The sequence below is a fragment of the Priapulus caudatus genome, unplaced genomic scaffold, assembly GCF_000485595.1.
Source record: "Priapulus caudatus unplaced genomic scaffold, Priapulus_caudatus-5.0.1 Scaffold1579, whole genome shotgun sequence".
Taxonomy (NCBI): domain Eukaryota; kingdom Metazoa; phylum Priapulida; class Priapulimorpha; order Priapulimorphida; family Priapulidae; genus Priapulus; species Priapulus caudatus.
The window spans coordinates 20,995-31,608 of NW_014578640.1; the positions used below are offsets into that span (position 1 = coordinate 20,995).

General features: G+C 48.1%; 1 protein-coding gene across 1 annotated transcript; it reads right to left on the minus strand.

The window, feature by feature from the left end:
* Positions 1 to 10,542, minus strand: LOC106817057 (AP-1 complex subunit mu-1-like). Its single transcript, XM_014821704.1, is given in 14 exon segments — positions 1 to 124; positions 1,150 to 1,179; positions 1,182 to 1,250; positions 1,440 to 1,475; positions 2,417 to 2,533; positions 3,149 to 3,205; positions 4,041 to 4,055; positions 4,057 to 4,113; positions 4,728 to 4,870; positions 6,959 to 7,019; positions 7,021 to 7,093; positions 7,694 to 7,864; positions 9,300 to 9,436; positions 10,343 to 10,542. Coding segments are annotated over 14 exon segments (1,260 nt in total). The 5' UTR covers positions 10,538 to 10,542; the 3' UTR covers positions 1 to 25.
* Between the last annotated feature and the right edge of the window lie 72 nt (positions 10,543 to 10,614).

Below are 10,614 nucleotides of genomic sequence, written 5' to 3' on the forward strand. Positions count from 1 at the left end.
TCAGGGGTCACTCGCCGCAATGCTATCACAGCGTGCGGAGCTGGTAGTCGCCGTTCTGTGTGATGTAGCGCACCCACGGCAGCGCCTGATAGCCACTCTTCTCTATGATCTTCAGGTATCTCACCTGAAACAAACCAACGTGGAGCTCGTTAACACCTGTCTCACCTTGCAGTGATAAACAGAGACAGCGACAGGTGTATCTCACCTGTGACAAACGATCAAACGAATTAACAGGTACCTCCACGCACCTGTGACCGACAAACGGACATCTCGACGTACACACCCACGCACGCACGCACGCAATCACACGCTCACGCGCATGCACACGCACGCACACACCACGCACACGCTCACGTCGCACGCGACGCACACGCACACGATCAACTGGACGATCAGGAAACGAGTGATTGAGTACGGTCATGCAGAAACTGCTGCACGGTTGACACGGCAACACAGTAACAGACGCAGCCGTCGCCACACCTGCGCTCCCACACGTGGCGAGCGCGTTTACCCTTGTCCAGCATGACGACCGTACAGGTGTGTGGCGAGGTTACGCGTCTCGCAGCGTGACGACCGTACAGGTGGGCGAGGTTACCTGTCCCGGCGTGACAACCGTAAACAGGTGTGCGAGGTTACCTGTCCAGCGTGACAACCGTACAAGGTGTGCGAGGTTACCTGTCGTCAGCGTGACGACCGTACAGGTGTGCGAGAGTTAACCTGTCCAGCGTGCCGACTCGTATAGGTGTGCAAGGGTTACCTGTCCTAGCGTGCACGACCGTACAGGTGTGCGAGGTTACCTGTCCCTAGCGTGACGACGCGTACAGGTTGTGGCGAGGATTACCCGTCCAGCCGTGACGACCGGTACAGGTGTGGCGAGATTTACCCTTGTCCAGGCGGACGACTGTACAGGTGTGCGGGTTACCTGTCCAGCGTGAGGGGGGGGGGGGCGAACCGTACAGGTGTGCGAGGTTACCTGTCCAGCGTACAGGTGTGCGAGGTTACCTGTCGCAGCGTGACAACCGTAACAGGTTGGTGCGGAGGTTACGCTGTCAGCGTGGACGACCGTACCAGGTGTGCCGAGGTTTACTGTCGGCAGCGCTGGTGACGACCGTAACAGGTGTGGCGACGGTTACCTGTCCAGCGTGGCACGTACCGTGTGATGCCGGAGGTCGTGAAGTAAAGGGGATCTCGAGAAATTAAACGGTGTATTCCGGCGGCTGTTTCCGCTCCATCTGCTCTGGCGATGGACGCTGGGCAAGCGCGAAGTGAGCACATGCATCAGATAGTTCCTTACCTCCTGCGTGCACAAACCACGTTCATTACTGATAGAGAGGAGAGTAGGGAGCAGTACGAGAAGAGAGGAGGAAGGAGAGGAGAGAGGAAGAAGACGAGAGGAAAAAGGAAGGGGGCAGGAAGGAAGGGTGCCAGCTAGCGCAAGCTCCAAAGTGAGCACGCATCAGATATTCCTACCTCCCCTGCGTGCACAAACCACGGCAATTTTAAAATGAAAGAGAGGGCAAGAGGAGAGAGGAGGAAGGAGAGAGGAGAGAGGGAGAGGCAGAGAAAGAAGCGTGCAGCCTAGGTCAAGCCAAAGTGAGCACGCATCAGTTACCTCCGCTCCGTGCAACAAACCAACGGTCATTAATGATAGAGAGGGAGAGAGGGAGAAGTAAGAAAGGAGAAGAGGAGGCAAGGAGAGGAGAGAGGATAGAGGCGAGGGAGGAAGAAAGAAGGGGTCAGGAAGGGAAAGGCCGCAGCTGGCAAGCCGAAGTGAGCACGCATCAAATATTTTCCTGCTGCCCTGTGTGCACAAAATCAGCCATCATTAACCCAGACAGAGTGCACTCACGAGCGAGAGTGCATACCTCCGCCAGCGACATACGCCATACGACTCGCGAATCGACACGAATTAACCCCACGGATATACGCCAGCGTAACTTGACCATGTACACCGCTGGCTTGACTAGGCTTGCTGCTTCAGGCTTCGCTCGTAGCAGGCCGGCTCGTTGCTGGGCTGCTCGCTCACATGTAGCACGCTCGCTGGCTTGCCTGAATGAATCGTGGCTGCGCTGGGTGATGATCGCATTCGCACCGGCCAACGACAATACGCCATACGCCGCGCTGGCCGACCTCGCTGGCCTGGCTGGCTGGCTAATATCGATTCGCTGCGAACACACAACACCACGAACACACGAGGAGCGAATACATAACCTCCTGCCAAACTCCGTTGCGGCGGAGGTAGTGATAAAGAGAGAGGAGGGAGGGGAGAGGACGAGAAGAAGATGGCAATCTAGGCACATAGCCAACGCGAAGTAAAGGGTAATGGGGGAAGGCATGCGGGTGAGAGGGCAAGAGAGCGGGTGAGGGGTTTTTGGGGCCATGCGGAAGAAGGAAAAGGAAGCAGTGGGAGACTCACCGGGAAAGACTTGATGCTCCAGATCGCAGAGTTTTGCTCCGGCACGTATTTCACACTGCCCACCGTCGTCTTGAACTTCGGCGAATCGGCGTCCATCGGTAGACCGGTATTAATTATCTCTACGTTGTTGCGCGTGGATCGACGCTTAAATGACTCTTAGCCTTAGAGAGAGATAGAGACGAGAGAGAGCAGAGGAGGAATTAGTACTGCACAAGAAGGCGAGGGGAAGGGAGGGGAGAGGAAGGGAGGGAGGGGGTCCATCGGTCTACGGTATAAGTTATCTCTACGTGTGTTGCCGTGGACATCGCGCTTAAAACTGACTCTTAGCCTAGAGAGAGAGAGAGAGAGAGAGAATTAGTACCATGGCACAGAGAGGGGAGGGGAAGGGAGGGAGAGGAAGGGAGGGAGGGGTCCTATCGGCACGCGCGTGGGTACGGTAAATTATCGTCATCTACGTTGTTGGCCGTGGATCGACGCTCTTAAAACTCGAACTCTTAGCCTAGAGAGAGCAGAGACGAAGAGAGAGAGGATTAGTACAGCACAGAGACGGGAGAGGAAGGGAGGGAGGGGTCATCGGTACCGGTATAATTATCTCTACGTTGTTGGCCGTGGATCGACGCTTAAACTGACTCTTAGCCTAGAGAGATAGAGAGAGAGAGAGAGAGGATTAGTACATGCACAGAGAGGGAGGGGAAGGGAGGGAGAGGAAGGGAGGGAGGGGTCCATCGGCACGGGTATAATTATCTCTACGTTGTTGGCCGTGGATCGACGCTTAAACTGACTCTTAGCCTAGAGAGAGAGAGAGAGAGAGAGAGGATGAGTAGCATGCACACCCGAGCCAGCGGAGCGGCGCAAGCGAGGGAGAGCTAAGGGAGGGAGCGGCTCCATCGGCCACGGGCCTATAATTATCTCCTACGTTAGTTGGCGCCCGGTGGATCGACCTCGTTAGAACTGACTCTTAGTAAGAGAGAGAGCACCGCAGAGAGACGCAGAGAGCGACAAGGAGAGAGAGAGGATTAGTACCATGCACAGACGAGACGAGCCAGAAGAGAGAGAACGGACAAGGGGAGAAGGGAGAACGGACGAAGCGGAGGAGAGAATAGATATGAGTAAAGAGAAAGAGAGACCAGAGCGAGGAGATAGAGATCGAGAACGGAGAAGCTAGCCAAGCATATGAGAGAGAAAGAGGCAAGAATGAACAGACCAGACAGGAGAAGAGAGCAGCGCGCGAGAGAGAGACGAAGAGGTACGGAGAGGAGTGAGAACGAGGAGAGAAGAGAGACAGAGTTAGACAGACAGAGAGCAGGGGCGTAACAGGAGAGAGGAAGAGAGAACCGAGGAGCAGAAAGAGACACAGAGAGAGATTAGAGAGAGCTAGATACATAGATGAGAGCTGACGAGACCAAGAATGACAAGAGAGACAGAGAGAGTCGAGAGAGAGGGTGAGCGAGAGAGAGAGACGAGAGAGAGACGAGGAGAGAAGAGAGAGACGAGATGAGAGGATGAGAGGAGAGAGAGAGAGAGAGGAGAGAGAGGAGAAGACGGAGGAGAGAGAGCAAGAGCAGAGGACTAGCGTAGAAGAAGCGAGAGACTAGAGAGATTGAGAGAGAGATGGAAATCCTACCTTGATCATGTATTCCCACGCGACTGTGGGCGTGTCTCAATCACCGACGTCGAATCCATATCAGTGGCTTCACCTGTCAAAACATCTCGCATTCTAAAACTCTTTCACAACATCACACACCGGAGAGCGCCACCAATTCACATCAATGGCCTACTGGCTTCTATTATATTATATATACATGTTATCAGGGTTCAAATAATAACAATTTGTCATTCATTATCCACTACCTGGCTATATATAATAATACGTATTATGCTTCATTATATATACATATATATAAATATAATATATATATATATATATATATATTCAATATAAATATATATATATATATATATATTATATTATTATATACAATACATTACGGGCTGCAGTCTATCACGCAATCTCTCATCACAGGTAACAACGCTAACACAGCCACACCTGTACACAAGGGCTAGCGTCACTAATGTGAATAGTGGTTGTCCTTTATAGACAGGTGTCCGTTCTATAGGGATATTTTCACCGTACAACTGCCGCTCGAATAAAAAACCAAAATTATTTTTTACGGTCGCACGTCCGCTTCGTAAACAGAAAAATCCGTTTCTTCCACATCTTCCGCAATCGTACAGATTCTACCGCTCCACGACACGCTAGACAGGTGGCGCTGCTCGCCCTGCGCGTGCCGCCAGGGGGCGCCGCACTCACGTGCGTGTTCAGACGGTAGGACATGAGTTCGAACTCTCCGTCGGGCGGGATGAACGAGATTGTTCTGTCGTTCTCGAACCGCGACAGCCGCACACACTGATGGAACTTTGTGTCTTCCAGCTCGACCGACTTGCTCTTGCCTCCTGCAATAAGTGATATCGGAAAGTCAAGCTGTGTTATTTAGGTCATAGAAAAAGGGGGATAAAATGGCCGAGGCGCGCTTAGGAAAGTACATGATTAACGTAAACACTCGTGCGTTTTTTGTTTTTGCATTAACACAGACATTGCAAAATATCCCAAATGACCACAATCATATTCAGGGTTCATAGTAGTAAGACACATGTTGAAATAAGGATTTATAAGACCCTTTCTGGAGGCCAAAATAAGACTTTTTACGATTTCTGATAGATCACCGACTATTAAAGTACACTAATAATATTTATATACACAATTGCACAGAAAATAAGGACTATTAAGTACTTTTCTAAGATTTCACAAAAATATAAGCATACCTAATAGGGGGGGGGCCCTTATTTTATTTTTCGCGCACAAATAAGTACTTATAAGAACTTTGGAAGACGCCGCTTACAAACCCTATATTTGTAAATGTTTCTGGAACACAGAAAACGCACCTGTGAATTGAAGTACGATCTTTAGTGAAAAGAGAATATAGATTCAAAACCTAGGACTGAGATCTATCGTTCATAACTTTTGTATATATTAGGCAACGTATCACCCCCTTATCTGCATCTCAATATGGGCGGCAGGGACTTCCGATATGGCTTATACACTAAGGACGCCTGACTTTGGGAAAAACCAATAATCTATATTCTTAGGTAGCGCAGCCGCGCGGTCGCCTAGCTCAGAATACAGAGGGACTCGTGGCTATATACGCAGTGGCAGTACGCGAGAGTGACAGCCGACAAGACACATAACTTGGCTCATGTTGGGTGGGGTTGTTTTTGTAATAGCCCCTACCTAGTCAAGATATCTATTCTAATCTTTTTCATTCTGTTCTTTTCCATTCTGTTATATTCTATTCTGTTCTGTTCTGTTCAATTCTGTTCCAATTTTCATTCCAAATTCTGTTCTGTTCTGCATCACAGACAAATTTCATTCATTATATGTATATTCCATTTTATTTTTGATTTTATGTTATTTTACGCGTATGCCTATCGCTATGCCTACGCTACGCTTAGCGCTACGCTACGCTACGCTACGCTCGCTATGCTTACGCTATCACTATGCTACACTACGCCTACGCTATGCTATGTTACGCCACGTCTATATCTATGGTCTGTGTATCTTGGCTTCTATACTCACGGCCCAGCGCTCTTCCTGTTCGCTACGCTATGCTACGCATACGCTATGTGCTATTGCTTACGCTCACACTAATGCCTACACTACACTACGCCTATGCTATGTTACGGCCCGTTCTACAGTCGTTATGTCTGTGTCGTTTGTTCTATACTCACGGCCAGGTAGCGTTGCTTGACGCTGCGCTAGGGTTCTATGTAACGCACCTATCTAAGTACCTACGGCTATGTATACGCACCACATTCTATGCCAGCGACGACTGGAGTTGAAGTAGTCTGTGTTCGTTGCGTTCTATACTCAGGCCGGTGCTTCCTGTTACGCTTACGTATCATATGCCTATGCTTACGCTAACACATATGCTACGCTACGCCCACGCCACGTATACATCTATAGATCTGTAGTCGTTGTTCCACTAATACTCCACGGCGGTAGCTTTTCCTGTTACCCTACGCTATGCTATGATAGTTGTCTACGTGCTAATGCTATGCTATGCTATGCTATGACTACGCCTACCACTTATTGCTTACACTACAACTACGCCTACAGGCTATGTTACGTCAACGTCTACATCTTCATGTCTGTGTTCGTTGGTTCTATTACTCACAGCCGGTGCTTTCCTGTTTACGCTACGCTATTGCTCACGCTTACACTAGCCTGCGTATCTCTGCTATGCTATGCTACACTATTGCTACACTACGCTAACACCTATACATGGATCTGCATAATGCTATGCCTACACTATGCATACACTACGCTACACTATGGCATGCTATTGCCTATGACTATGCTACACTATGCTTACCAACATACGACTATGCCGTTTATGCCAATGCTCATGTATGCCTATGCTCACTATGATACTACGCTATGTTATTGCCACGTCTACATCCGTGTCGGTTGGATTCTATACTCACGGCCGGTGCTTTCGAACAAGACCTTGTCATTAGAGGCCCAGAACAGTAGTTCCGGCATTACAGCTCAGGAACACGCGCACTCTTGATGCAGACCAACCGATCTCGCTGGAAGACACATTGCCGTTTGCCGTTCGCCTGCAAGCGAACAACGACAGACAACGATCACCAGCAAGAACAACGATTCACCCCAACAAACAAAAGAACAAGGTGATTATTGTAATGAGCAAAGACGCAACAACACGATCACCAGCTCCGACGACACGAATTGACGAACAGTGATTATTGTTAATGAAACAAGAACGAACAACGATCACCGCCGGAAAACTGAACGAATGACGAACAGTGATTATTGTAGAACAAGACGAACAACGATCACCGGACGAACGGAATGACAACAGTGATTATTGTAATGAAACTAAAGACGGAACAACGATCACCGCGACGAACGAATGACGAACAGTGATTATTGTAATGAACAAAGACGAACAACGATCACCGCGACGAACGAAAGACAAACAGTGATTATTGTAATGAACAAAGACGAACAACGATCCACCGACGTCACGAACGAAAGAACAAACTGATGATTATTGTAATTTGAACAAAGCGAACAACGATCACCGCGAACGAATCGACAAGACGACAGTGATTATTCGTATATGGAACAATAGACGAAACACACGCGTTATTGCAACAAACAATAGCGAACAACAGCTACTGCGACGAACAACGAACACGCGGAACAAACTCCTCACCAGCAGGTTCACGGATTCGATGACGTCAAGGAACACTTCGTTCTTCCTGTACTTGATTCCTTCGGAACAGCCAATGACACCGGCTGTTTCTGTGACCGCCATCGGCGGCCGCGGCTGTATCTCCAGCTTGTGCCCTTCCTGTGTGATATACCTACACACGGGGACAGATAATATCAAGAGCTAATAAATACAATACTGAGTGTTACAACGGGAAAATATGTGCTTATTGTTCACGGCAATACTTTATTTCTTCTATTGTAATGCGGTTCTAAGACTAAGTTCATTGGGTATTGCCGTTAAAAGCGCAATTCATTTGCTCTCTAATAAGACAAACGCTTGTCTCTACGAGCTACTCTAGTGATTGGAGCGTGAATCATGCCTCCCACAGGCCTCACGTGCCGCACTACGCATCCACAATATATCACTATCACGCTCTCGCCTTTTGCAGAGTCTGGCTATCGGCTTTCCGTCGCGCTTGGGAGCTGCTGATAATATGATGTCACCATGCCCAAAATTGGTACTCTTACTACAACCATATAGTAACTTGGCAGCTGCCCGATTCGTTAAGAAGACATATAATTCATAGGAAAACATTGCCGGACCTCCATAATGAACGCGGGCATTAGCCGTGCATAAGAAAGGATAATGGGAGATAAGGGCAGTAGGCGAATGACCCCTGAACACGTGAACCGGATTGATAACCCGAAATCCGCCGTTCATTCGTAAAGTTTATCAGCGGAAAACACGAACCTCAAACGAAGCGACTTATTCTATACCTCCGCAAAAGGCGAGAAAGGACTAGTGAATATTGTGGATGCGATGGCAGGCCCGGTTTGAAGGCCATGTGGAGAGTGGGAAGTTTACAGCATATACATTAAAAAATATATTCTATACTCGCAGCGCAAAGTGACGAAATAATACTTGCCCGTGAATAGGCACTATTTCCCGTTGCCCTCTCTATTCGGTTATCCTCGAGTATCTGCTCTCGTCTGGCTCTCTCTCTCTCTCTCGCGCTCTCTCCTTCCTCTCTCTCTCTCTCTCTCTCCTTCTGCTCTCTCTATCTCTCGCTAATTCGCTATCGCCTGATCTCTTATCTTATCTCTATCTCTATCTCTATCTCTACTCTCTATCTCTCGCGTCTCCGCTATCCGCATATCGCTATCGTATTCTCTATCTCTATCTCTCTCTCTCGGCTCTCTGCTATCGCCTATCCGCTATCGCTATCTCTATCTCTATCTCTATCTCTATCGTCTATCTTCTCTCTATCTCTCTCTCTTCTCTGCTCTCTCTCTCTCTCTCTCTCTCTCTCTCTCTCTCTCTTCCTCTCTCATATGCTCTACTCTTCTCTCTCTCGCTCTCTCTCTCTCTCTCTCTCTCTCTCTCTCTCTCCTCTCTCTCTCTCTGTTGTTTCCCTCTCTAATCTCTCTTTCTCTGCTCTGCTGTTTATCTCTCTCTGTTCTCTCTCCACTATATATATAATCAATATATATACATATATGGAGGATAGTAATAGCTATATACTTATATATTATGTTGTGTGTGTGTGTGTGTGCATGCATGTGCTGCGTGCGTGGTGTTTAGCTCACTCGCTCCAGGATAGGATCTTGCTGTCGGTTGTCTGCGGGTTTCCGAAGTCGACAAGCTCATCCAGGATCTCGTAGATAAGAACAAAGTTGTCGCGGATGCTCTCTTCTTCCAGCTCCTTGAAATACTCGATGAACACCTGCCGGGAAATGCAGTCTCAAGTCGCAAGATTCAAAAATTCAAAAATTCCAAATTCACCAAATCGGACGCGTAATTTATACATACATATCTAATACAATACTTAATTAATTTATAATTACTAATTAATGTAATACGGACAGCTGGTAAACTCGAGAAATGCCTTTATAGTCGCAAAATTCAAAAATTCAAAATTCACCAAATCGGACGTGTAATCTTATACATATCAAGAGTCAATAATAGCGATCTATTATGGAGTCTTGATACGGACTATTATGGACTCCTGATACGTATATCTATAAAACGGATAGCTGGTTAACTCGAGAAATGCCTTTCTAGTCGCAAAACTTTGCTCTAAATCGCAGCGCGACTTGGTTATGCATCTTTTCAGGTATTAATTCGTGCCCGATGTAGCCCGTGTGCTGCCGATAGCAAGAACGCGCGCGGAAATTATCTCCCCCTAGGTGGACGGACACACCTCCAGATTACTATTATCAGAGTGATTACACGATAAAAAGTTGATCAACTCGCTGACCGAAAGTCGAGAAATTAGAACAGGTTCTATTCTCACTAGTATTAGTTGACACCAGCAAGGTCAACTTTTACGGTTACACCGCCAAATTTTGGTCGAATAGCTGAGAAGTTTATCAACTCGTCAACTGTACAACTAAAAGTTGACAACTAAAAGTTGATAGTGAAAAACCAGCTTAACATGGATGGATAGTGAGTAAACTCAGAAGTCACAAACATAGATAATATTTTGTCATCCACCGCATGTCGGCTTTTCGCGAGAAACGGAATTAACCTCAAACAACACGCGTGAGATTCCGGGGCCAGCTGGCGCCACCTGGCGGACAGCAAGTGGGAGCCAGCGGTGGCGCCGCCTGGTGGACGGCACATTCCTTACCTGTACGATCTTGTGGAGAAGCGTGAACACCAGGGCGGCGTTGGCGTTCTTACGCGACACGGCCACGACTGACGACGGCGTTAAGGCGCAAATCGGAACTCGGCGACCCCTGCACGACCCCACTTGACCTCGTCTGACCCCTGAACGACCTCTCAGTTGACCTCTGAATGACCCAAGTTTGATGCTTTCCCACATGGGAACCGTGTGTGCGAAACGGCCAGATGAAAGCTCGCACCAGAAAAAAAGACTTCAAATATCAATTTAAAAATGAG